This window comes from Panthera onca, chromosome C1 (assembly GCF_046562875.1).
Source record: "Panthera onca isolate mPanOnc1 chromosome C1, mPanOnc1 haplotype 2, whole genome shotgun sequence".
NCBI classification, from domain to species: Eukaryota; Metazoa; Chordata; class Mammalia; order Carnivora; family Felidae; genus Panthera; species Panthera onca.
In genome coordinates, this window is record NC_138346.1 from 184,684,775 (window position 1) to 184,711,946 (window position 27,172).

The following is a 27,172-nucleotide window of genomic DNA, read 5'->3' on the forward strand; positions in this document are numbered from 1 at the left end:
AAGCACTGTTCAAAGCACCCGATTTAGCTTAGAGCATTTAATGATCACTACACCCTATGAGGTAGGTTCTATCACTGACTCCACACTATAGGTGTTAACACTGAAGCACAGAGAGGCCACTCAGTCACGCTCAGTTACTCAACCTGCATGCTCTGCTCCCACCTGCGGTACCACTACCCCCATGACTCCCTCTCATCCCCACTCAGAGCCTTTTCTGACATTTTTTCACAATCCTAACACAGTTCCATAGCTATGATCTCATCCTTTGAGGACCTTTATACCTGTGATTTCATGTTATAGAACAGAATTCTCAAATAGAAGTCCTAAAGCTCCAGACTCTAATTTCATTACCTTTGCTTCTGCATGTATTCCCAGAATTCTAGAAGCCAGTGATAGATCCCAGAACCAGAGACAATTAGAGAATACTAGAAAGGCATTCCAGCAACCAGTGATTAGGCTTTCAAGTCCAGGTTTAATAGTAGAGTCCTGGGGGTGGGACAGGGACAGGATTGGAATCTGTCAGTCTACAAAGGATCTTGGAGTCTGCCCCAGCCCATGTAGGGACTGTCCCTTCTCACTGGCCATCTGAAACATCAGGAGCTCCTTACTCTCACGTGGTCACTCACTCCAGGGCCTCATCTGATGTTCAGGAAAGTTAATGTCACTGCTGTGCCTACCAGAGCCTAGGGTGGGGACACCCAGGCCAGGTGGCAGGTCATTAGATCCTGGTCCTGGATCTTGGGTAAATTGCTAGAGCTCTCTGGGCTTCAGTTTCCTTATCTAGACAAGGAAGGGCTTGAGCAGATGGTTTCTAAGGCTGCTTCCACTTGCAAGGTGTTAGAAGTTGTCTAAATCCCAAGAGCCGCCATCTGCCCTCTAATTAGGACTACTGATGATGATTGTCATTTTATGAGCACCTAGGCACACGCTGGGCACTTTACAGCCTTTCACTCGCTTAATTTAATTAATGCAGGAAGGCTTCCTGGAGTAGAGGAGGTGGAGGAATTGCATCTGTCTGAAGGACTGGAGGGAGGATGGTAAGATTAGCCACCAGAGAGTCCAGAGCCAATTCCCATACAGGATGGGTTCTGCTCCCCAGAGGCAGAAGCAGGGGGCTGGCCAAAATAACCGCGGCACTCCCAGGCACTGAGTGTCGCCCCAGAGCTGAGAGTTCTGGAAACTGAGGTGCCCCGCTGACCCTCCCTCCCGCTCTGTGCCCACAGGACTCCCGTGAGCTCGCCAGGTGGGCCTGGCCGGGCCGGCGGCAGGACGGAGCCTGATGCGTGCCCGGCGTCCCCAGGCCCATGCCGCCCCCAGAGAAGAGCCGAGGCGCCCCGGCCCAGGCGCTCGCGGGCCGCGCTCGGGGTCGGCTGCCCGGGCTGCCGTCGCCGGCGCTGTTCTGCGCCTGCGGCCTGTGCGTGCTGCTGGCGGGCGTGAACGTGACGCTGGTGGGCGCCTTCGCCTCCTTCCCACCCCGGAGCAACGCGCCGCTCGTCGTGGGGCCGGCGCTGCTGGCGCTGGCGCTCGTCTGCTTCGCGGCCTGCTGCGCGTGTAGCCGCCGGGGCCCCGCGCCCCGCGCGCGCTCGGCGGCGGCCTCGGGCCCGGGCCGGGGCGGCGGCGGCGGCGGGCCGGTGGCGCTGGAGATGGAGAGCAGCGAGCGCACGGCGCAGGACACCACGGCCGTGCAGCTCAGCCCTGCCGTCTCGGCCGCGTCCTCGAGCCGCTCCAGCCCCGGCCCCTTCGCCCTGGACGCCTCCGCGCCGGCGGCGGCCTATGTGCCGCGCACCGAAGCGGTCCAGCTCAACCTGCCCCGGGAGCGCGTCGCCCCCTAGCGGACCCGGTGCCGGGCCCTGACTCCCCGTCGGGCTCCCTTCGTTCGGTGCCACTTAAGAAAAAAAGAGGAGTGGGAGAGAGGAAGGAGAAGAAGGAAAAGGAAAAAGAAAAAAAAAATCCATATGGGTCGGGTGCTGGGCACAGGTGGCCTCATCTGTCCCATCTCTGGAACGTCTGGAGGGGAGAATGTGACGGTGAAGAGGCACACTCGCCAAAGGAGGGAGCTGTGCCTTGGCCCATTAAGTGGGGTCTGCTGGGCCCTACTTTACCTCACCCCCTAGACTTGAAGCAACGGGGCCCCTGGACCTTCGATCCCTACCACCACCACCCATGGCACGCGGGCACTGTGAACAGAGCTGCTCTGAGAGGGACTAACTACCAGCAAGGCCCCTGAGCCCAAGGGGTGGGAGGAAGCAGGGGCAGGGAGGAATGCCCTGCGCACGGCGAAAGGCCACCAGCTCCCACTTCTCCTTCTGCTCTCCTTGTCTCTACCCCAACATCATCTTTGGGGATTAAGGGGGTGTGAGGAGGTCCTGATTTGAGCCAGGATAGTCTCCCAAGATAGAACTGGGATGAGCACTCCACTGACTGGTAGATCAGATCCGGGAGAGTTGAGGCTGAAGCACGACAGGGATGAATGGTGAGGGGGCTCCTCCAACCAGGAAGGCCTCAGTGTGATCCCCACTGCATTCCCGATGAGCCTCTCTCCTCAGTAAAGCACCTCTAGAGTCCAGTCCTCTGTGATGGTGCAGCCTGGGGTGAGAGGCTGCCTGTGGAGCTTCTGGCTGAGCACCCTTGATTCTGGGGTCCTCCTAGCCAAGTGCCTCATCTTCCTAGCACCGGCCCCTCTTGGAGACCTGGAAGGGGCCCCCAGGGGAGAGGAGTGTATGACCGATCATCGTGGGAACAAGTGTGTGAGATTGGGAGCGGGGTGAATCCATGTGTCTGTGCATGGGGTTGCCTGGCTACGCGTAAGAGATGGGGAGTGTGGGAGTATTTGGGTGACAGTATCTAACGTCATACACGAATGTGAGAGTGTGTGTGGGTGTGTGTGGTGGTGGTTAAGGAGTGAGTCACCCAGTGAGAAGGATGAGAGAAGCACTCCCCGGGGCTGGTCAAAGCCTACACCTTTCCCCTGACATGCCTGCGTTCTGCCCAGTGAGTGAGGGCATCTGGTAGAGGGATGGAGGCCGCCTCACAAGAGAAGCAAGGGAGCTGGGGACCGGGGCGGGGGGGGGGGGGGGGGGGAAGATCCCGCAACCCTGGGCCAGCCCCTCCTCGCTGCAGAGACACAGGAAAGCTGTGCCCAGAGATGGTGGCACACCCTTGCTGGCTGTAACTTCCTGCCCATCGACCTTGGGCTTCAGCAGCCTCCCTTTTTCTTCCCAGGGTGGGCTCTACTGTTCTTCTTCCCTGGTCTGGGATTTCCCTCCAGCCCTGGGAAGGGCTGACACCCTCTCTGCCTCTTCCCCCTCTGACTCTTCCCTTCCCCTGACTCCCTTTCTGCCTCTGCCTCTCCTGCTGTCTCCCCCACCACTGACCTGGAGAAAAGTGAATCTGTCTGCGTAGGTGCAAGCAGGTCATTTCTATTAATTCACATAGATCGATGGGCCCTAACCTTTGAAGCATCCAGCCCCTGGAGCTGATGACCTCTTCTCAGAACACTTCCCCACCCCCCAATCTGTGTGTGTGTGTGTGTGTGTGTGTGTGTGTGTGTGTGTGTTGAGCATGCACATGCAAGAAAGACCGCTTTCCCAGGTCTCACTTCTGGATCACTGGTCTGCAGCCTCAGACGCCACCTGCTGCTGCCTTGGTAGAGCAGGAGGTGAGAGGGGCCACCGCTGATGCTGCCTTGGGGTGTGGTCTGGACCACCTTCTTTAGGACGAGGCCCCCCAGATTCTAGCCTGGAATGGTAGGCCCAGCCCCAACCTCTCTCCCACCTGCTGGCAGAGGCCTAGAATTACACCACCAGACCTTCCTCTTCTCCCTGCCAAAGACTTCCAGGTCCTGTCTGGGAGGGTGGGAGGAAGAGTGAGCATGTGATAAGGGCTCAGTGCCACAAATGCATGGTGTGAGTGAATTGAATTGGGGAGGGGGGGCACCAGGGGGAAACATTGGCTCGCTGGAGTCTCCCTTCCATTGCCTCCCCTAGCCAAAGGGCATCCTTTGTCCCTTCTGTGTCCCCTCCCCCTCCACAGGTACATTAGGAGATATTCCCCATACCCCAGGGCCCACTTCCCAAACAGCCAGTCCTAGAAACCACTCCCCCACTCCCCGTATCTTTCCTGGGCCTCCTACTGTGGGTGGGGGCTCCTCCCCTCACACTCCTTCAGGCCCTTCTAGGGCAGTAGACCACTGAGGAGCCAGCAAGGTCCAGGAACACCTCACTCTCTGACACAGAGGCTGGATGATGGCTCTGTCCCCACCTGTCTGTAGGCTCCTCTCAGGCAGGCTCAGGGGGCCAGTCTGTGGACAGTGAAGACACAACTCTGACAGCACAGTCAGCGGGCTCCCTGACCTCGAGGAATTCAAGCCAGGACTGGCTTGCAGGGACACCGTACAGGGGCACTGAGATGAGGGCCAGACCCTCCCACTCCTCCCCTGAGACTCTGAGAATGGAGGCACGAGGGCCTGTCCTCAGAAGTCCAGGGGCTGCAAGTGTAGGAGGCACAGCTGGTCCTTCTGAAAGGAGGGGTGCTTCCTGGGGCCTGTGGGGCTCAGGGGTTGGCAGGGTGAGCCCCACTTCCCGGAGGGAACTCCCAATAGCCTGGGACAAGGGAGCCTACTAAGGTGCTGGGAACTCGTATCTCCTCCCTCTGTTCCCACCAGAAGAAATGAGGGCAGCCACTTAGGACCATTTTTTACTAATGATTTAAACAATTCCTGAGGGGCGTCTGGGTGGCTCAGTCAGTTAAGTGGTGGTTAACTCTTGGTTTCGGCTCAGGTCATGATCTCACAGTTCGTGGGCTCGAGCCCCACGTCAGGCTCTTTGCTGACAGTGTGGAAGCCTGCTTGAGATTCCCCCCACTCTCCCTCTCTCTCTGCCCTCCCCCACTCGTGTTTTCTCTGTCTCTCTCAAAATAAATAAATAAACTTAAAAAAATAAACAATTCCTGAACCCTACTATGTGTCCAGCACTGGGAATATAGCGGTGAACAAGCTCTGGAGGGGGGTTTACATCTACTTGGGGGAGACAGACAATAAAGAATTAAGTAAACAAGACAAAAAATGTTAGCTAGCGGAAGTGCCGTGCAGAAAATCACCATAAGAAGATGTGACAGAGGGACTTGTCGGGTGGCTGGGGAGGTTTTCTCTGAGAGGTGACATTTAAGCTGAGCTCTGACTGACAAGAGTCAGTCATGCAAAGGTCTAGGGCAAGAACATTTCAAGCTCAGGAAATGGCCAGTGCAAAAGCCCTAAGGTGAGAATGAACTTCGCCTCTGTGTCCAACCAAGAAAGAAGGGCTGTAGATGAAGTTGGGGAGGGTGGGTAGGGGGGGGCATCTTGCTCAGCTCATGTACAGCTTAGTAAACCAGGATGCAGAGTTGGGATTTTACTCTCAGTGAGGTGGAGGGTTTTAAGCAGGGAAGTGACGTGGTCTGATTTATGATGGTAAAGATCGCTCTGCCTTCTGTGTGGAAAATAGAGTGTCGAGGGGCAAGAGGGAAAACAGGGTGGAGTGGGAGGTTATTGCAGTGAGATATGCTGGGGGTGCTGGGACTGGAGTGGTGGCTGGGAAGTGGACAGATTCTATGCCCATTTTGGAGGTCTCTCTGTCGGGGAAGTTCAAGAGGAGTGAAAGAGAGGACTCCAGGAGGAACTTCTAGAATTTTTATTTGAGAGCTCAGCATAGGGTGGAGGAAGAGTCAGGGCTGTGGTAAGAGGAAAATTCTGTTAACCCAGGGGAGCTGTCCTGTGATTGCTGGAGGCACAGCCCTGAGTTCTGGAAAGAGAGGATGCAGATTTAGAAGCCATTGTCATATGGATGGTCGGGAAGCCACGAGTCCAGATGAGGCATCTGAGACATGAAGACAGAGAACTCAGTATCTAGAATAGTCTAACCTCTGAATCTAGGAGAGAGAAGGAACATTGAATTGCCCAGTTCTGAATCCCACCCAACCTTCTGCTAATGCAAGTGCCTTGCTGAGGAGGTCTGTGGACTTGGGAAGTTGGGGATTGGGGAGAAGTGAGTGGAATGTGAGCTCCAAGAAGTTAGCACTTCCGGCTTGTTCACTGCTCTGCACTCAGGTGTTCACCGCTCTGCACTCAGGTGTTCACCTGGCACAAGGTAAGTACACAATACATATTTGTTGAATGACTAAAAGGTGGGGATCTTATAGGTCCCCAGTAATAGGGAATTATTAAGATGCCTGCTCTGGGCAGGAAGGGAGAAAAGCCCCTTACGTGTGTGGGACTTGCCATGGCCAGTTCCTGTTTTGCACCTCTTTGTGGAAGGTGGGGTGACGCAGGAACGTAGAGCTGGCTAGATGGGTGTGGATGGAAGTGCCTGAGGGGTAGGCTCCCCGAAGTAGGAGATGGCCAGATGGACTGGGGAAGCCTGAGGAAATAGGCACTGCTAGGGAGTGCCACCAGAGGGCACTCTAGGCACATGACAGGGGATAGAGACTTCTCAGCCCAGCCAGACTGTATTAACTTGGCCTTTACCCTTCTGAGGGCAAACCCCTAAGGAGGAGGGGGAGCAAGGAGCCAGGCATACAAGGACTGGGGGCGGGGTCACCCAAGTTTACTGACACCTCCAACGCCGAAACCTGACCTTATTACAGAGGGAGGCCTGATCCTGGACAGCCTCTATCAAGGTCACAGGTAAGACCTGAGTCTGGTTATGTTGATCTTAGACTGAGACCTCCCTCACCCCAGTCCATACTGAGTCCTGGCCTAAACATGATCCTGGTCATAATCTGAGGCTTGACACTGCCTGGTCCCTACACTGAATCCTGATCCTGATCTTACACTGAGTTCTAACTCAGTCCATAAACTAAACCCTGATCTTTATCAAAAATTAAACCCTGACCTGGGCACAGACTGAGTCTTGATCATGGGTCTACATTAAGCCCTTATTGTGGTCCCAACCTGAACTCTGACTCTGATCCATACATTGAACACTAACCCTGGACAAAGACTGAATTTTCATCATGGTCACAGACCGAGTCAGGCTTCAGTCCCAGAAGGAAATAACTCCTGGAAATACTTTTGAGGGTGAGAAAAGGAATTCTGGATCTCTGAATGGTCCAGAAACTCCTGGACATTAGACCCCTGAGAGGCCAGACAGAAAGGCTGTCTAGGACATGAGGGAGGAAGGACGGCCAGGCCTTCTCCAAATACCCATGGAGCTCTGGGGGGGGGGGGGCTTCCTCCCTGCCTGGATGTCTGAGGGGCCTGCAGGCTGAGTTTCTTCCATCTGCACTTCTGACCCCCTAGGAACCTTGAGCAAGTCCCTCTCATTGTCTACCCCTTGTTACCTTTCAGGGGAAATGTGAGGAGAAGGTGACCTTGCATGTGAAAGTGTCCTTCCACGGACCAGGCCATGACTGAGGACTTGTGTCCCCTGTGCTCTGGATGCCCCTTCCCTCCTCACTCTGGCTGGTCACTCCAAATAGGCAAGAAAGAGTGAATCATGCTCAAGGTGGCACCAGCCAGGCCTCAGCCTCAGGTTGGCAGGGGCCCGGGAGCGTGAGGGCGGTGTGGGCTGGGTAGCAGAAGTCCCAGAGGTCCCCGTACACTCCTGGGGTCTGGTGTGTATGAGGGCTGGGAAGACCACACACCTGTCCCCAAGGCACACGGGCCAATTCAGTTTCTGCCCTACTCAGGGTACAGCCTGGGTGTCTTGCCCTGCAGGGCCAAGCTGGCCTCTACCAGGCTCACTGGCCAGCTCACCTTGGGAGGGACCGAGGGCAGGAATGGGGACCAAGCCAGGCAGGAGCCCGGGCGGGGGAGGGGACAGCTCTAGTCAAAAAACGCTGACGCCAAAGACAATGAGCTCTCCGAGGCTGAGGCAACTCATTTGGTCCCGGCCACGCTTTATTAAATTCTCATAAACCTGTCAGGGGGGACAGGGCTCGCTTCAGTTTACCTCATTAGCCCGACACAATGACAGTGGGGGGGGGGGGGGGCGGGCAAAGGGAGGAGGCGGCAAGGGGAGGCCCTTGCTCAGCGCTGAGAACTGAGCCAGCCAGGAAGATAATTGAATTAAGTGGCTTTTGTTAATGGTTTTTAAGACTCCGAAGTGTAAATAACATTTAGGGGCTTTCTTTTAATGGTGCTGGGGTTTTAGAGACCCAGGGAGCTTAGAGGAGGCCCAGCAGGTCCCTGCCCCTCCCCCACCCCAGGGAGCTGCACGGTGACGCCTTGAAGTTAGACTGGGAGGAGCGGAGGGAAGGGCCAGAGAAGGTATGACAACTTCCTGGTGGGTCTTTGAACCAAGGCAGGGAGGGGACGTGAGCAAGGGAGGACAGAGAGGCTGGGGCTGACTGTGATGGCCTGCCCAGGCTGGAATGCCGCCATTGGACAAAATGAGCAGGGACGTCCCTGGGGTGTTACCGGAGGCATGGCTTGTAAGTGTTCAGGGGACACTGGGGCATCCAGTGTTCGTTCCTCATTGATGGTCTCCGGACTTTATGGGTTTGTTGCTTATTGCCAGTGGGAGGGGCTCCCCTGGAAGGTGGTGAGGGCCTCACCATGGCACACGTGGGAAGGCTTCCTGGTGGATTAGACTAGACCTCAAGCTTCTGGTTTTGGACCCAACCCCTGGCTTTCCTCAGTGACAACTTCTCCCTCTCTGCAAGTAAGAGCAGGTCCAGGAGCTCCTGGGGCTGGAGGCAAAGGGTTCTGACTAGATCCCAAGGAGCTGGAAGTGAGATGGGGCAGGACTGGCCCCAGGCCAGCCCATAAAGGGTTAAGGCATTAATCGCCCTGCATGCGACAAAGGGAAGTGGGTTTTCTGATCCAGAAAGGATCAGTCCGTGGGATGCCCCATCAGACCCTTCAGCGTGAAATTACACCCCAGCAGGGGTGCTCCCCCCCCCCCCCAACTACCCGCCTAGGCCTGGCACAGGATTAGGGCCTGGAGTCATCAGTTTAATAGATCCCACCTCCCCCACCCCCCCTACCACCACCCCCTCTCTCCCAGGAGCCTTCAGTCCTTCCTCCAGGCCCCGGGCCAACCTCTTTACTCACCTGCTGTCCACCTGGCTATGGATCTGTCTGGTCATCTCTGTCCTCACTCTTAGTCTGGTCATTCCACCGGTCTCCTTGGCTGAACCCTGACCCCAGCCATGCACTGAGCCTTGACCCCACTCTCTATTTTAGTTTCTTCATAACCTTTAATCAGCATCCCAGATGTATTTGTTTCATTGCTTATCTATGTCTCTCCCCACTAGCACTAAGTGCATTTGGAGCTGAGACAGTCTGTTCATCACTGTATCCTCAGCACCCCAGCTCTGTCTGGCCTGTGGACGGTACTCAATAAAATTAACTGACTGAAGTGCCTCCCGTCCACCTGACAAAGCTTGGGCTGTGGTCCCTAAACTCTGGACATTGGTGCTCGGGACTGAGAGGTAGGAGCTAAAGCCTGTGCCGGGACAGAGCCATGGCTTCCAGAAGAGACAGGGGGCTGTGCTATTGCTCTGCCTCAAGGCCAGCTTCATCTCATAAGGATGTCATGAGTGAGACAAGAGAAGGGAGAGGGTGCTCACCCATCCTTGGGTGCCATCCCTGAAGACCCTTTCACCTACTTCCTTAGGCTGCTGCTAGGCCTTTGCTACACAAATCCCTCTAAGCCCTGTCTGCACCTACAACTGGCCATACCCAGCATAGAAAGAGGCCCTGGAGGGGCGCCTGGGTGGCTCAGTTGGTTAAGCGGCCGACTTTGGCTCAGGTCATGATCTCACGGTCCGTGAGTTCGAGCCCCGTGTCAGGCTCTGTGCTGACAGCTCAGAGCCTGGAGCCTGTTTCGGATTCTGTGTCTCCCTCTCTCTGACCCTCCCCCATTCATGCTCTGTCTCTCTCTGTCTCAAAAATAAATAAACGTTAAAAAAAAATAAAAAAGAAAAAAAAAAAGAAAGAGGTCCTGGAAGGAACACTTGAGGAAACTGGGGCAGGTGGGGGTGGGGTGTGAATATCACACAGTAAAGAAAACCAAGCAGGACATTCAGAAACCAAGGCTCCCTAAGGCAGGCAGGCAGCCTGTATAGACTACCCTCCAACATCTACACAGGAAACAGAGGCCTAGAAAAAGCCAGGGCTTGCTCAAGGCCGCACAGCAAGGCCAGACAGGAATCAGGTGCCCGAGATTGTAGGCAGAGCTTGTCCTTCATACTGTTCAACTTGACAAGAATGGCATTCAGGTTGAATACTAACTCGGAGCCAGGCTTTGGGCCATGCCATGTCCTGCCCGGGGTGTTCCATCTGCGTGTGGGTAAGAACTGTACGCAGTAGCCAAGGGGGTTCAAGAGAGGGAAGGGGCTTCCTCTCCCCTGGTGTTATCAGGCCAGACTCCCTGGAGAGGGTGGTTTGTGAGTGGGTTCTGTATAATGACTAGACTTTCCCCAGGAGGAATCAGCAGGAGCAAAGGCAGGTGGGAAAGGGCACAGTGAGTGTGTGAGGCCCCACATGATTTGGTTGGACATCCCAGAACAAGATGAAGAGACATGCTCTGTGTGCACAGTCCCCCACCCCCACCCCAGACCGGGGCCTGATGAGGAGGTGGCAGGTTTCAGCACAGCAGGAGGAAGAACTTCACAAGAGTCAGACCTGGCAAGGAGCTTCCCATCCCTGCAGATTTGTGAGCAGGGGCTGGGTGTTAGTGACCCCTGCCCGAATGGAGAGTGAACTAGAGATCCCTGCAGATATCTATTCTGAGAACCTGTAGCAAGAACCTCCAGACCATCCCTAAGCCTGCTCCTCCAGCGGGCCAGCTGCCACCCCTACCCTTGTCCATTCCCTTGGGCTTGGCGGGGTTCTGGTGGCTGGAATGGGGGAGAAGGAGATGAGAAGGCAGGCAGATAGACTCCTCCTGCAGCTCCAGCTACTCAGGGTCCTGTCTGTGTATCGTAGCGTCCACCCAGTCCAGTCTAAGCTACTTGAGTCCAAGCCTGACTTAAAAACAGGACTAAGACCCTGAGAGGGACTTTTCCCATATTCCACAGTCCGAGAGGCAGATTGAAGGTGGCTTGCAAAGAGCAGACTGAAGGTGAGCCCGAATGAGGGAAGCATTTCGGGCCATTTGTCGGTGCTGCCTCCAGAGGGAGAGGCCCCAGGGTCTGAGGATATCCTGTACCTTCTAAAAGAACCGAAACTCTCTTCCTTCTCTCCCGTGTTGTCAAGCATCCACTTCAGCCTAATCTGGATTCTTCCTGAGGTAATGGAGCTCCTGTTTCTTGGAATTCTCCCTCCGAGAGAATCTTAAGGGAGAAACCAAAGCGTCTTTCCCCCACCCCCGACCGCGCAGCACATCTGCATGGAGGCGGGGGGATGGAGGGGGTGACCCTGTGAAGGACCCAGGCTTCCAGGTCTGCCAGGCTGCTCAGGTGGAGATGCCGACAAAGAGCGGCTTTGTGCACACACGCTCACGCTCACATGCACCCGCGCACGCCCCACACAAGCTCTTTCCAAGAACGGCTCTCCAAGCCTGGTTGCCAAGATAAAGGAGCCACTGGGCGGTCAGCCCCCAGGAGGAAATATCGCTCCTGTGGCCTTTGTTGTTCAAAGGGCTTTGCGAAATCTCCAGACTCCTTGGAACAGATCCCGGGCTGAGGTGGCGGTTTCCCGCAGCTGGAGACATAGGCGAGGATGGCATGGCCTCCTGGGCCTGGCAGGGGGGAGGAGAGCCCCAGGGGGCCAGGCTTGGAGTCATGAGCGCCCAACAGAAGTATAATCCTCCACTTCCATACTTCCATTATTAGCTCACTCAATTCCCACAGGCCTGGGGGTAGGCAGAGATCTCCCCATTTTACAGTGATAAAACAGAGGTCCAGAGAAGCCTTGAGTTTATTAAACGGCCCCACCGTGAGTTCATGCTAGCAATGAGAGCGACTTGGCCCCCGTCTCAGACTTAGCTCAGCCCTACCCCAAATTGAGCCCTGCCCTGGCCACATTCTGAGCCCCAACTCTGACCTCTGAGCTGTGATTTGTCCTAGACTGAGCCCTGCCCCTGGCCTCAATTGATCCCTGATTCCAGCTACACACCGAGCTTTGACCCTGGCCCCTAGCAGAACTATGCCGTACCCCAGACTGGTCCCTGATCCTAGCCTCAGATTGCCTCTCCTATTACCTGTAAGCCTCATATGAGGTCAGGGATCTGTGCTTCTCATTCACCTGTGCTGCTTTACATTTCTAAGTGTGTGTTTACTCAAGTAATCTCTAGTTTACCTACTAGATTATACATAGGGCTAGGGGGCTGAGTCTATTTTGTTTGTCAGCACTTATAATAGTGTAGTGATAGCAATAATAACAAACATTTGTTGAGCATTTACTAAATGCCAGGCTCGGGGCTAAGCGTTTTACAGATGCTGTCTCATTGAATCCTCACAAAGATCCCTGAAGTAGGTGTTATCCTGAGTCCACTTTACAGATGAGGACACTGAGCCCCAAGGCCACACTAGGAGGAGGGGTGTGGAAGTACAGGATGCTCTCAGTAGTTCTCTTATCCATCACACTCAGCTGCCTGGTGAGGGGAGGGGGCCGAGAGGGAAGCCTCAGAAGTAAGAGGCAGTGGAGGCATTTGGGCAGGTGGGAACAGCTGAGGGCTTTCTAGAGACCGAGTTTCTGAAGCCACAGAAGGGCTGGACTGAGGGAGATTGTGATGAGGGAGCCAGACCGGCTATGTAATGTGTGGAGTCCAAGGCAAAATGAAAGTGCGGGACGCTTGTTTACGAATTAAGGATTTCAAGATGGCAACGTCAGAACATTATAGGGCTTGAGCCCAGAGCCCTGTGTGGCCACAAGTCACACGTCCACGAAGGCAGCCCTGAGAGGGAGGACAGTGTGTGAGGATGGACGTGTGTGGATCAGGGAACATGGGTGCTGCAGCCAAGGACGGACTCACGTGGGCATTCGGGCCGTATCTTCAGCAGGCACGGGGCAGCAGTCACGGAGTATCTTTGGACAGCAAGCTGGCAGCGTAGCTAAGGAGGCCCGCGTGTGGAGGGGGGTTGGTGCCATGCTCAGGGTGTTCAGGGGCGCCCATCTAGAGTGTAAACTAAGAATGCATGTCTGGGAGCTGGGGCGAGTGTGTATGGAACATCCAGGCAACAGACCACGGGCTTGGGTCTGAGGGCTTGTATGGGGGCGGGGGGTGTGTGTCCGTGAGTAGGAGAGAGACAGACACTCTGAGATTGTGCAGCCCACGCGGAAGCCAGCATGTCCCATTGGTGCATGAGAGAGGGTATGTGTGTATGTGGTTGTGAGTGCGAGAAAAGTTGCGTGTGTAATTGTGAGTGTATGGGAGTGTGTGTGTGACTGTGTGAGGACGTGTGCGTATCTCCACCCACCCCCCTGGGCACCGGCCTGTGCTGCCTTCCCTGTTGTGAGGGACTCCCAGGTGAACGTGTCCCCCGGCCCGGCCCCAGGCCTCTGTGGGGCCAGAACCCTCCCAGAGACATTCCAGCCCTGCCATAGGGTGGGCAGACCACAGAGCTGCCTCCAAGGCTGCTGGAGTGATCCTGGGCCTGTGGTGTCAGGTTCCCGGTGGTGCCCGGCCCTCCCTCTGCAACCCTCTGAGGGCCTTTGTTGGAAGTTCAGACAAACTTGTCAGGGGGGCGGGCAGGAGGCCACCTCCTAATCGGCTTTCCCAGAAGGGAGAGGAGAATGAGAGATTGGGGGGGGGGGGCGCTCCAGTCCCCACAGCTCTGTGGGAAAAGGGGGGGAGGGGCGGGCCTAGCCCTACTGGCCCTAAAGCGGCCCTAAAGCCGTCCATCCCCCACGACCTCTCGGAAGGTGCCCTATCCCCTAGGCCGCTGAGGAGCCAGACTCCTGGACTCAAAGAACACTGGGGCCAAGGCCTAAGAAAAGGAGGCTTTGGGGAGAAGTTTCAGGGAGCACCCCCCTCCTGACTTTCTCATCTCACCTACCACATACTATCTGAACACCTTCTGCATGCCAGGCAACCAACACCCTAGCCTCCTCTGGGGCTTTCTCCTCTTTAGCTCATCTGAGCCTCCCAGCCAGCAGGCTGGTCATAATTAACGATTCCCATTCAACAGAAGAGGATACTGAGGACCAGAGAGGGCAGTTATTTGCCATAGTAAATAACACACTGAGAGTAGCTTCTCCCAACCCCATAATAGAATCTTCTCTGCTTCATTGGATTTCCCTGAGGTCCCATCCTCACCGTCACTCTGTGTGCTCTCTTATGATAACGAGGCTTCATCCACCATGTCTCTGTTGACAACCACCAAGGTGAAGAGCATGGATTCCGAGGTTAGCCAGGGTCATACCTTGGTTCACTTATTACTAGCTGCATGGTCATGGACAAGTTGTTTAACTGCTCTGTGCCTCATTTTCCTCATCTATACAATGGAGATAATAGTGCCTACTGCATAGAGTTGTGTGAGAATTAAAGTATCAGGCACAGAGAAAGGGCTATGTAGTATTTGTTAAAGAAATTAAAGTCTAGGTCAGCAGTGCAGACAGACCCGTCCCTTGAGCCCTGGTCCAGTACACTCCAACATCTTCCCTTGAATAAACTGAAGGTTCCTCAGATGCAGCAAACAAGGCCAGCCTGAGCTCAGGCTCATTTCCCCAACACTCACCCCAGCCCAAGGGTCTCCGTCTAGCATGTTGCCAAACCAGAGACTCAGCGGCAACCTTGACCTTTCCTATTCCTACAGTCGCCTCAGTAATTCTAGTTCCTAGATTTCTCACCCATCTGACCCCTACTCCCAGACCACATGGATGCCACCCTCCTCTCACCAGGACATGACAATGGCCTCCCCTCCGGTCCCCCAGCCTCCTCATGAACCACCATACTACAAAGAGATGGGGGGATGGGTTTACTAAAATGCAGTCTGATCAGCCCCCTCCCCCACTGGAAATAACTCCCAATGGCCCCCACAGCTCTCAGGCTTGAATCCAAGCTCACAGCTTCTCTTTCCATTCTCAACCTCTGACTAGCCACCCCCCCCCCCCATCCCCACCATGTTCAGTGCCACCCAGACCAGCCCCTTGCTCAGGGCTCAGGGCTCAGGGGCTCACCCAGCCAGCTAAGTCTTGCAGCTTTGTATGTGCTGTGTCTCTCCCGGGACACCCTTCCCTCTTGCCCTGCTGGTGAACACTGGACCCATGAAGCACAGCTCCGAAGTCTTTCTCCCAAGGGACCTTCCTGACCTCCCCAGGCTGAGCGAGCGACGCCTCTTCTGTACTCCCTTAGTTCTCTATTTTTCAACCCCAAATCACCTTGCGCTGTAACTGTCTTGAGAGCACTTTGTCCTCGCTTGTTTCTATACCCAGCACCCAACGCAGGGACAAGCATACAACAGATGCTCAGTAAGTGTTGAGTAGACGAGTGACTCAGGTTGCAGGGCTACCAGGGCACCTCCTACACCAGGGAATGCATGTGCTACAGGGCTGAAGTATGTAGGAGGCACACAGTGGTTCAGGTCTGGGAGGGAGCAGTGAGAGATTTGGGGCAGACATTTGATCTGCCAGCCCCTCCTAGGGAGGTGGGAAGGCAAGGTGAAGGGGGGTGTCCTGCCTAATCCTCAGCCCTACTGGGGAGAGAGGAATGTGTCTCCTGGGTCAGCACAGGGAAATGGGGAGGTCACGGCCCTCCCAGGGTCCCTGCAGCTTGAGGCACCTGCCCCCTAGAAACCCAGGAGACAGCTCCCCGCACACTATTCAGGCCTGCTGGGCTTCTACCAGCAAATCTTCAGAGGGGACTCTCACCACCCCCAAACCTCGGCCTTGAGCTTGTACTACCCCTGCTGGCTCAAGGGCCCTGTACAGACACTCTGGAACCCCAGGGAAGGGCAGTGAAAGCTGAATAGAGAAGATGCCTGTACTCTTTTTCTTGAAATGCAGCAGAAATGGATGCACACGTGCGCGCGCACACACACACACTTATGAATTCATGGCACAGGTTCTCATACATACTTATAGACTTATAGGCTATAATCACACACACACACACACACACACACACACACACACACACACTGCTCACCCTAAGCTGGAAGGACCTTCATAAATCTCTAATCCATCCTGCCACCCATAGCAGAAATCTCTTCTTCATTCTCTACTTGTTCATCTCTGAGGACAAAGAGCTCATTCCCTCCAGAGGTCGTCCATCCCACTGGAGAACAGCTCTGGCTTTAGGTGCAAATGTACCTGTCTGTCATCGCCCTCTGGGCCTGGCTTACTTGCTGTTTCCCACAGAATCCCCTGCCTCTCCTTATCCTGCAGACCCATCATCCCAGGCTGCCCTGAATACCCCCAAGTGCCCTGCACCTGCCACAAGTACTGTGGTCTAAACAGCCACAGAAGATGGAACCCTCCCCCACCCTGGTCCCTCTGTTCCCCACAACCACTCCAGACAACAGCCACGATTGGTAAGGGCCATGGAGAGAGCCACGAGGCCAGTATGGGAGTGGCCAATCATGAGGCATGCCTGCCTCCCACCCCCACTGGCCACAGTGCTGGACAGGCAGGAAATAGACCTTGAGACGCTCAGCCCACCGCAGGCATCTCTGGGAATGAATGTGGACCAAGGGCTGTGCTGCCGGATTCTTTTATTAGCCAAGAAGGACAAAGAACAGGTCACAACATCACAGGAAATCAGACAGACGGACGGATCACAGGACAGAGTGTCATGCTGCACTACGCAGGAGGCAGGGCAGGGAGGGGGAAATTTGAGTCTTGCTTTTTTCAACTAACAGAATAAATAAATACAGTACACAGTGTTTTTGCCACGGCCTGGCACAACCTCTAAGCACAAATGGTCACAAAACAGCTGGTTTGGAAAGCAGTCTGTACAGCCCTCCAGCTGCCAAGTCGGGGTTGGGGGCCCAGGCCCCTGGACCATGCTCAGGGGAAGCGAAGAAGCAGGGAAAATGGAGACCTCAAATAAGAGGGAGAGGTGAGGAATGAGGCTTTCCTGGAAGGAATGGTCAGAGATAGAGCCTCATGGTGAGCCAGCAGGCCCCAGGGGAGGCTTCAATCTCAGGTACAAGGGGCCCACGCCAAGCCCATACCCTCTGACTCCTGTAGGAGACACATGGTACACTCTCCTCCAGCTCTCTAGCTGTCTTCAGTAACAGGCTGGTCCCCTAAACTAGGTTGACATCTGCACAGGGGCAGGGGATCATGTATACTTTCCCTGCCTTTTCTGGGATAGTGGAATTGGATCAGTTGAACGAGGAAATGTCGACAAAGATCCGAGAGAAGCTGGGCTGAGCTCCAGCCAAGACAGAACATGACTCCAGGGTGGACTTGCCCTTTAGGAGGTCAGGGGAGGCTTCCTGGAGAAGATGGTAATATCTAGAGCTGTTGGATTCCAAGGCCTACTGACAGTCACCCGCATCCAGGGACTGCAAAAGGTGTCAGTCCCCATGCCTGATCTAGATGAGACTGCTTTCATTGCAGAAACAGACCTTCCTGGAGCTGATCCCAGAAGACAAACCAAAAATCCCTTCTGTCTCAGAGAGTCTCCATCCTTCAGTCTTCCTGCCTGAGTCCCTTTTCCTCTGATGCTCCAGTGGCTGTTAAATTCACCTTCCAAATCCCAGATCCCAGATCCTGGTTCAACTGATCCCCATCACCTGCCTGCCACATCAAGGTGAAGTCTTTAGCCTGGATTCAAGGCCCTCAGCCCCACCTCTCATGAAACAAGGGCCCCCTGCCCCACCATCCACCTAGTCTCACTCCGTTGCCTTATTAAAATAGCTTTCCTGGCCCAGGCAACCATCCCCCTCACTCCCCCCCCACCAAAGCCTCCTCCATCCGCCCCAGCTCAGAAAAACACCATCCCCGCACAAACGCCAAGAATGATGGGCATCTACTGCTCTGCAAACCAGTCCTACCTGGCCCCAACAGGGGCCTCTGCCTCCTACCACTGGGAGAAGAGACACACCTTAGGAATCTTTACCCTGGTTTCCAGATGCAATTCCTGTAAGTAGAGTGTTGAGGATTCAGTGGTGAGCCACAAAGGGTTGAGGATCATGACTCAGAATCTGTGCAAGCCATTCCCCTCCCCTTGCCCCGAGTCCCTGACACCCTGTAAAGGCATGGAGATGGGGCAACCTCAAAAGCTGGCACTATGACTCAAGAAAATCAGGGTCAAATCCACATTTTCTCAACTAGAAGGGACCCATTATATTTATGGGGAAACTGAGACCCAGAAACTGTGGCCATGCTCATGCAAAGGCTTGTACGTACAACACTCATTGCTCCACAGCAAGGCAACAGTAAGTTTCCAATTCATCCACTGTACTTTTGAGAGCCTTTTTGCTGTTGTTGTTGTTGTTGTTATTGTTGTTGTTGTCGTTGTTAGTTTAACTAAAAACTTCCACCCTGCAAGGGTTGTGAGCACAGACATGCAGAATGTTACAGCTGGGCAGGACGTTATAGACCATCTAATCCAGATGGGGAAACAGGCCCAGAGAGGCTACGGGCTGACTCAAGGCCACACTGCTTTGAAGGGAAGTTTGCTGAGCTGGCCTCCTGGGCATAAACAGGAACCCACTTTTCCATGCCAGTGACTAGCTGGACAGAAGCCCTGACTTCAACAATTAGCTCCAGGACGGCATGTCAACAGAAGCCTGAGACTATGCACTGTTGTGTGGTTTGCACTTATTGTGATCAGGAGTTAGGGTTCAGCCTTTCTTCCTGGCTCAGACGCACCCCTGCAGCAGACTCTAACTGCAGGACTTAGGGGCCAGGAGTGGGAGAAAAGAATCTGCCGCATTCCTCTGAAAAGACCTCTCTCTGAGAGCCCCCCTCCCCTGCTGCCTCCCTCCAACCAGAGAAGTCTCACCAGAGAGACCTAGAACCCTGTGGTCCGTCCTGGATGAACACTGGCGGCCGTCCTCTGTCCTGGAGGTCTTACAGGCAGGGATGCCGCCATCCTATTGCCTGCCTCAGCCTGACTCCTGCCTCCACTCCCCTCCTCCTCCATCTTGGGTGGGGCCTCAAAGCTGAGAAAAGAGAGAGAAGAGAATGTGATTTGTGACCCCTTCTAGATGACAGGTCTGAGGGAGGACGGCTAAGGAGGCCAATGCCAGCTCCTGCCCTCAGCTCCAGTGGGCCTCCACTGGGTCTCCAGCTAGGGCCTTACCACCTCTACTGGGGATGGAGAGGAACAACAGCCTAGAGAGGCCCGGTGCAGTGCAGGGAGGAGACAGGCAGGTGGGAAGAAGCAGGAGGAAGAACAGGAAAAAGCAAAATCACTACAACTAAGAAGTCACAATCCCAAACAAAACATAGCCTGGGAACTGACAACATCACACAGCCAGGACCAAAGAAAGAAAGGAGGAGCAGGGAGAAGAGATGTGGGCAAAGGTCCAGAGTGGGGAAGACAGAGGCTGGGAAGAGTGGGTTAGGAAACAGGACAGAGGCAGGTCAGGGAAGGAGAGGGGAGAGAGAGAGACAGAGGAAAGCCAGAGAGAGATGTGGACGCTGTACGGGGAGGCAAGGACGGCAGGGGGGGCTGGGGCAGGCAGGGGCCTGAAAATATAGCTTTATATATTTATATTTATACCTCACATTCCACACATCGACTTACTAGGGGGCAAAGGGGAGGTAGGGAGGGCAGGGAGGAGGCGGTGCAGAGGGGAGGATCTGGCCACGGAGGGCCTCGCTCTCCTGCAGAGGCTGCGGGCGCCCCAGCCTCCCCTCCTCCGATTCGGCCTCCGTGGGATCCAAGCAGGGCCATGCAGAAGGTGTGCAAGTGTGGGCTTCACCGGGGGCTGGGACTCAGGGAGGGGGATGGGGGCAGGACTTCAAGGCCCCAGGATCCCCGGGCTCATAGAGTTAACTCAATGCAAGCCGTCTGGGGGTAACCCTGGGGCTGGGAGGGGGCACCCAAGACCCCTGGCTGGGTTGGAGGCCAGCGGTCAGTTGGGCAGCGTATCGAGTCCCAGAGAGGCTGCGTGCTGCTTGGCCCGAAGCCGCAGGTTCTCGATGCTCGTGGTTTTACTGTTCAGGGCAGCAGAGGCAGGTGCCAGGCCTGCTGGGGGCGCAGGCAGCAGCGGGGACCCCCACACGCCCTGGTGGGCAGCAGCAGCTGCCGACAGGGACTGGTAGTAGGACTGGCAGTGCAGCGAGCCCAGCGGGGCCATGTTGACACCCAGGTAGGGGACGGCGGCAGCGGCGGCAGGGGCCGGGCCCCCCACTTCGAAGGATGAATAGTGCACTAGGTTGTTGGTGGCTGCCATATGCTGGCGGAATTGCTCCTGCAGACGGAAGAGGCTCAGCGGGGATGACGAGTAGGAGTGGGAGGGGCCCAGGAGGCCACCCCCGGGTGCTGCAGGAGCCAGGGCCAGGCTGCCTGGGGAATCTGCAAGCAGAGAACCGAGAACCAAGGGCTCAGGACAAGGACAGTGGTCTGCCAGGAGGGTCTCCCTCAGTCTTCCCACCCCTTGGCACTGCAGATAAGACAGGCATTGGCTGAAACCATATCCACTCATCTCAGCCAAGGCGTGTCCTGAAGCACCCCTCAGAATCCTGGGAGGTGGGGAGCCAGGCTTCCTAGGGCAGTCCCAGAGACCCTGCCAGGGCCCCCCCCCCCCCGTGTCTGACTTCTTGGGAGGACTGTCACCTCCCCTTCCCCTCTCCTGTCTGTGGCTCCCGCCCCTCACCAGCTCTCTGCCTGGGCTCAGGATTTGTGTCTGAGCTATGCCTCACCCCACAGCTCTGTTCCCTCAGAAACGTGGCTCTGAGTCTCTGCTGCACATGAGAGTCCCCGATACCAGTGTGGAATTCACCCGATAGGCACTGGTGCATCTGTGCTGGCTGTTAAAATACCATAGTATTTCCATAATGGTTGATAAACAGCTTTTGCCCTGGGCTCCCTAAGTCTCCTCCCCTGCCACCCGGCCCTCCCCGGAAAATACCTGGCACAGGCCTGCTACGGCCAACTCCTTTCTTTTATTTTTTATCTTTTTTTTTTTTTTTTTTTGAGACAGAGAGACAGAGAGAATCTTAAGTAGGCTCCACGCCCAGCACTGAGCCCGATGTGGAGCCTGATGTGGGGCTCCACCTCACGACCCTGAGATCAGGACCTGAGCTGAAATCAAGAGTCAGATGCCTAGTTGACTGAGCCACCCAGGCGCCCTGGCCAACTCCTTTCTAAGGGATCATGTCCTAGTGCCATGTGTTAAAAGCCGACTCTATCCCTGCCCTGATCCACCTCACATACCCAGGGCCCTGTCCAGCAGGATCTGGCTGTTTTCCCTCCACTGGGCCCCAGCCCGCCCACGGCACCTGCCAAGCCTCACCTGCCTTGGGGCTGCCCCTCTTGCAGCCCAGCCCCTTGCTCTCAGCCCCAGGGCTCTTCTCAGTTTTGGGATCCTCGATTCCTGCCCGGGGATCCTCCTCCCGGTCTGGCTGGTCCTCAGGGGCTGACTCACTGGCCGACTGCTCAGACAGGCTCAGGTGAAGCTCGGCAGGGGGGTCGCCACTGGGCAGGTTTGGGGGCTGATCAGTCTCCAGCTGGGTGTCTGGGGCTGGGGCCTCAGCCTTGCTTTCCCCATGGGAGCCCTCAGCCTCCTTCTGCTTCTGGAGCTGCTCTTTCTGCAGGCTGCGCTGCTTCTTCCGGAACTTGGCCCTGCGGTTCTTGAACCACACCTGGGGATGGGAGAGCAGCTGTGGGTTGTGGAACTGGGTGCTCTGGGAGGGGACGTGCATGATAACATTGCCTCCCACCCTGCAGGAAACATGCACCCCAGTCCCTTCCAAAACCCCACTCCTGTCATCACAGGCATTCATGGAGAGAGTAGTTACACGGGCACTGAGGGATAAAAATGCTGGCTCCTGGGCAGAGGGAAGCCAGGTCGGTGGGCTGGTGCTTGTCTGCAAGGTCCACTTAGAGGAGCGGGGACCTACCTGCACCCGGGCCTCAGGCAGGTTGGTGCACATGGCCAGCCTCTCCCGCATCACCACATCTGGGTAGTGAGTCTTCTGGAAGGTCTTTTCCAGGGCCTCGAGCTGCTGGGCAGTGAACGCCGTGCGGCTACGGCGCTGTTTGCGATGCTGTGAGCCATAACGGGCCTCCAAGATGATGTCTTGAAATGTACAGCCGTTGGAGGGCAAGGAGAGGGCGCCCATTTAATTATGGGAAATAGGTTTTGAATCTTACTTTGCCCTGACCCGCTGCAGACACCCAGGCTCCTGCAGAGCCGGGTCCTGGCCCTTTCCCCTTGGAAACCCCGCAACTTCTCTCCATATGGCTGGGGTTTTGAGATCTCTCCTTGCCCACGTTCACTATAAGGACCACAGAGGTCTAACTCATCTCCATGAACAGCTGTCAGGAACATGACTCAGAGCAGTCTTCCTCATTTGGTTTGAGGGTGTATGGGTAGATAGGTGGACATTGCCCTAAGATCCTCAAAGTCCTAGGATGCTGAGCATAATATTCCGAGACTACATGATGCTAATAATCTGTTTACCAGTGTCACAAAGGTTATAACATCCTATAACCCTTAGATTCTGGATACCAACAGAATATTGGCCCCTGACCGTGAGAAGCCAGGCTGGCAGCAGGGATGGTATCTGCAAGGTCTAGTTAGGTGAGGTCTGACTGGTACACAATTCACTGGCACTTGATTCCATGTCCTCTGCGTATGACTCTGAGGATCCAAGTTGGCCTAAGAGTCTCTGATAGCAAGACCTGAGGCTCCTGCTCTTATGTCTCCTCAAAAGAAAGCCCAGCACTGGCAGGGCCCTCAGAGCATGGGAAAGTTTCTGCATCTAGTCTTGGCCCTTTTGGCTGCTTCCTCAAAGGACAAAAAAGACTAGGTTCTAACCACTGCTTGGATGGGAGACAGAGCTAATGGACTGTTGCTTCTACCGTCCTGCTCACATGCTGGTAACATGAAAACCACTGAGGATAGAGATCTGCCTAGGGCTGGTGTCTAGGATCCAGCCCTTCTGCTTGAGTACATCCTGGTGGATGGACAGTAACCTCTCTCCCCTGCCTCCCATAGCCCATAAATGGATCCTGGACTGCCTGTATTGAAGCGAACCTGAGCTGGGTCAGCCTCTGATAGGGCTGCCAGAGTCCTTCCCCTGTACTCCAGGGACTGGGGAGTCATCCACGGCGCTCTAAATGGGGAAGGAGGCAACTGGGTATCCAGAAAGGCTACCTTTGGGTTGCTCCTTCTTCAGTTTAGAGGGAGCCCTGAACCTCTCACAAACTGGCACTAATCCCAGCCTGGACTGAGCTCACATTGGTTACCTGGGGACTGGGGACCCCTCAGTCAGCTGAACCCTGGTTGAGGGAGCAGCGGCTCAGCACCCTGCTGCTGGCTCCAGGGGCCATACGGGTGGGTGATCACAGGGGAGGCCGGGCTGTCTGTACTGTCAGCAAAACTTTCTGCCAGAAGGCGAGGCCTCCAAACAAAGGCCCACCTAGAGCTCATGTCCTTCCTTCTTAAGAATTAAGAGAATTGGGGTGGAGTGCTAAATGTTCCCGTTCCTCTGCCCCCACCAGCAGAGAGCAGCCTCCACCCCCTGACTCCTCTCTGGGTCTAGAGCACAGTGAGGAGCTGGTGTCACCACCAGGTTCAGGATAGGGAATCCACTCCAAATCAGAGATGCAGCCATAGCCAGGACAGGACTGTACCCACATTCCCACACTGGAGACTTATGCCCCACACTGATCTAAAGAAGACAACCAGGGACCCAGGGATTTTGTTCACTGAGCCCTACCCCAAGGCCCCGCAGGGTCTCAAGGAGTGGAAATGACTGCCCCGCCCTCCCCCAGGCCGACACCTCTTCCCAGGCAGGGTCCTCATATCCCATCCCTTTTCTGTGCCTCTGCTCATGCTGGTGCCCTCACCAGTCATTCCTTTTTAAGGCCTGGCTCCTGCCCCACAGCCTGCAGGAAGGTTTCTCTGACTACACCAGATGCCGCTGCTCTGAGCTGCCCCGCCACTGAATCTTAGCCACACTCCTGCCGTGCTCTTCTATGGCTCTGTGAGCACCTGCTCTCCCTGGAGGTGCCCTGAAGTCCTCTGAGTACTGCCTGGCACAGGGCAGTGAACCCACATGTGTTCACTAGCTGCTCAAGGTTTGATCTGAGACAGGAGAGAATGGGCGGCCCCACCTCCAGGGAATCATGCCCCTCACCTATGCGGTCACATCCTTCTCACACCCAGCGAGGGGCTACAGGGCAGGGCAGCAAATCAGTAGAAGGGAGACGGGGACACAGGACTGCAGCTCCCTCATGGGCCCTTACCTTGGGACTTGAGGAATAATGACTTCTGAGCACTTACCAGTCTCTGCTGAATCCTTTGCCTATGTTACCTCAAATAACTTCCCGATCATCCTATCGTCCCCTCTGATTAAAGGGGACACAGGCTCAGAGAGGAGAGGTGAATGTGCAGACCCCCAATAACTACAGACCTGGGGCTCCAAAGCTTATATTTTTAGCCCTAGTGTCATGTTGAAACCCTCCAGCCCCACCCCACCTAGATTTGACCTCTCTGAGCCTCAGTTTCCTTGTCCATAAAATGGAGATAATAACCTCCTTTATAATGGGGTTGGATTTGATGCACAGAGAAAGCCTCACACAGCACCTGGCACACAACCAGCTGTTATTACTTGTATGACTCCCTGTGCCTGAAATACCCTCTCCTGGGCACCCCACTCCTCTTGCAGCAACTCCTCAAGGTGAGTCCCTTACCCTCCCGCCTCAGTCTTCATCTGCAAGATAGGCAGAGAGGCGGATGAGTCCCTCCCTCATGGGGTCGTTAAGGGAATCCAAAGGCCAGGGCAGCACCAGTGCCCAGCACAGTCCTGGCAAACAAGGAGCACTCTGGATGGTCACACATAGATTTTAAATTGATGCCTTTCTGTGTTGCTAAGTGACCTGGGTCTTCCATAGCCTCCCAGAGTAAAATTTCCCAGTGCTCCCTCCCTCCTATCTTCAACTTCCAGAGCCTCCTCCCCCAGACCTCTCCTCCACCACAGGCCCCACGGTTCTGTCCCCAAGGTCCCATCTCCATGGCCCTTACCAGCCAGGCGCTCAGCCAGCGTAAGCGCATGCACCGATGGCCGGTAGTCGGGGGCGTGCTGGGCCTGCTGGGCCGCCTGCTGGTGCAGGTTGTACATGGCGCTGAGTGAGTTCATGGCGTGCAGCGAGTAGCCATTCACCCCGTAGTGCTGCATCGCGGCGTGCGCCTGCGGACGGGGAAGAGGAGAGGAGACCTGAACCAGGGTATCACACTCCACCCTGGGGTAGACATCCCTAGCCTAGACCTTGGGTGTTCACCTCACCCCCAAGAGCTTCTGCCTCTCCATCAGAAAGTGGCCTGGGCTCTGGGCTCTGGAGTCAGACTGCCCGGGCTGGAATCTCAACTCTACCACTTAGGAGCTTTGTGACTTTTGGGCAAGTCACTTAACTTCTCTGCCCCTCCGTTTCTCCATCTGCAAAATGGGGCTAATAAGAGAAGTCTTTACAATAGGGCCTGGCACACAGTATGTGCTAAAAAATGTCAGTCACTGTGATTTATCAGTCCAATTGCTGCTTTATGCAGCCATCTCCATTTAGTCACCCAGGCACTTTCTTATCTGTGCCTTCACTGATTCACTCACACACGTATTATTTACTCAACACCTACCGAGGCCCACATGGGGCCAAGTCCAGGGCTGGACTGGGGACACTGAGGCACTTGCTCTGAGATAATGGATTAAAACCTTAATGCGCTACACAGACAAAAGGACACTATTGTTATGACTGGTATATATTCACTACCATTACCTCCCTCTATTTATCATTTTCACAAGAGCAATGAACCCCATTTACAGATGAGTCTACCAAGGCTTAGAGAAAGAGCAGTGACATGTTGAGGCCACACAGCCAATCCAGGGCCCAGCCCACCCACACTGCTTCAGCTTCATTTTTTGGTGGCTAATTTATCATCCTTCCTGCTGAGACGGCCCAGCTCAGCACAAGGCTGCCAAGGTCCTATCAGCCCCAGGTCTCCTCTGGACCCTCACAGTCCCCATCTGAGTGCCCACCTGTGTTGGCCTGAAGTGTCATTTTTGGAACGTGACCCAATGTCTGCAGGCTCCCAAAGACACATAGGTGCTTCCTGTGTCCTGGGCATGGGAGGGAACGGGGGAGGGTTGGCGCAATGGCAGGTCCATTTGGTAAGAGGAAGAACTTGCCCAAGTGTCTCAGCTCCCCACCCTCGCTGACGTAGACACTCAGGCTATACGTGACCAAACATCCACGGCACACACACGCACACACGTTTCATGCCCAAATACACACACATGGACATTCTCAGCGAGGCACTCACAGAAGTACTCGTGGTCACACACAAACTCAGCAAATTTACAAATTCTATGTCATTATTCCCCATGGCTCTGCACACAGACATTCTCACGGGTATTTATCCATGCAGCAGATATATCTACACACAAACATTACACTCACACACATTTATATATTACACGTATTCATTCAATAAATATATATTAAGCATCCACCTACTAAGTGACCAAAGTCCTTGCCTTCGTAGAATTTACATTCCAAGGGAGGAGGACTACAAAATAACAAATAAATATAGGTACTAATGCCAGAGAAACAAGTGCTCTGAAGAAAAATAAGACAGAGGAGGAGAATAACAAGAGGAAAAGGGAAGATTGTTATGGAACACGTGGTCAAGAAAGGCACTCTGCTATTTGGAGTAAGCCATGCAAAGTTCTGGAGGGAAGGCTTTCCAGGCAGAAGGAACAGCAAGGATGAAGGCCCTGAGGCATGAAGAAGCTTGGTGTTTATGTGGAACAGCAAGACAGCCAGGGTAGCTGGAACACAGAGAGGGAACGAGCGAGTGCAGGGAGAGGAGAGGCCAGACCCCAAAGAGCTTCACGGCTCCATTGCAAGGAGTTTGAATTTTATCCCCACCATGATGGGAAGCTCCTGGAGGGTCTTGACTAAAGAGTAACATGATACAATTTGTCATTAAAAGCTCACCTTTTAGAGAGAACAGCCTGCAGAAAGTAAAGAAGAAAAGTGGAGAGACCAGGTCACTGCAGAAGGCCAGGCCAGCAACTAGGTGCCTTCCGCTAGGCGGTAGGGGGAAGGTGGTGAGAAGTAGTGAGATTCAGGACATGTTTTTCTGAATTTGTTTTTTAATATTTTCTTAAGTTTATTTACTTTTG

General features: G+C 54.9%; 2 protein-coding genes across 2 annotated transcripts; one reads left to right on the plus strand and one right to left on the minus strand.

The window, feature by feature from the left end:
* Positions 1-1,226: 1,226 nt before the first annotated feature.
* On the plus strand, positions 1,227-3,513 carry TMEM275 (transmembrane protein 275). Its single transcript, XM_060625581.2, has one exon. It carries the CDS (start codon positions 1,305-1,307, stop codon positions 1,830-1,832), a length of 528 nt encoding a protein of 175 aa, XP_060481564.1. The 5' UTR covers positions 1,227-1,304; the 3' UTR covers positions 1,833-3,513.
* Positions 3,514-16,568: 13,055 nt separating this feature from the next.
* Positions 16,569-25,174, minus strand: DMBX1 (diencephalon/mesencephalon homeobox 1). Its single transcript, XM_060626373.3, has 4 exons — positions 25,020-25,174; positions 21,887-22,082; positions 21,280-21,628; positions 16,569-20,339 (listed from the first exon to the last, which is right to left on the minus strand). The coding sequence occupies exons 1-4, from the start codon at positions 25,169-25,171 to the stop codon at positions 19,897-19,899; spliced, it is 1,140 nt and encodes a 379-aa protein (XP_060482356.2). The 5' UTR covers positions 25,172-25,174; the 3' UTR covers positions 16,569-19,896.
* Positions 25,175-27,172: the final 1,998 nt, after the last annotated feature.

Coding starts and splice junctions, on each gene's coding strand:
- TMEM275 (XM_060625581.2), top strand. CDS start 1,305: ATGCCGCCCCCAGAGAAGAGCCGAGGCGCCCCGGCCCAGGCGCTCGCG.
- DMBX1 (XM_060626373.3), bottom strand. CDS start 25,171: ATGCAGCACTACGGGGTGAATGGCTACTCGCTGCACGCCATGAACTCA. Junction 22,083..25,019: donor ACGCTGGCTGAGCGCCTGGC/TGGTAAGGGCCA, acceptor CTTGCCCTCCAA/CGGCTGTACATTTCAAGACA. Junction 20,340..21,279: donor GAGGGGCAGCCCCAAGGCAG/GTGAGGCTTGGC, acceptor CTCTGCTTGCAG/ATTCCCCAGGCAGCCTGGCC.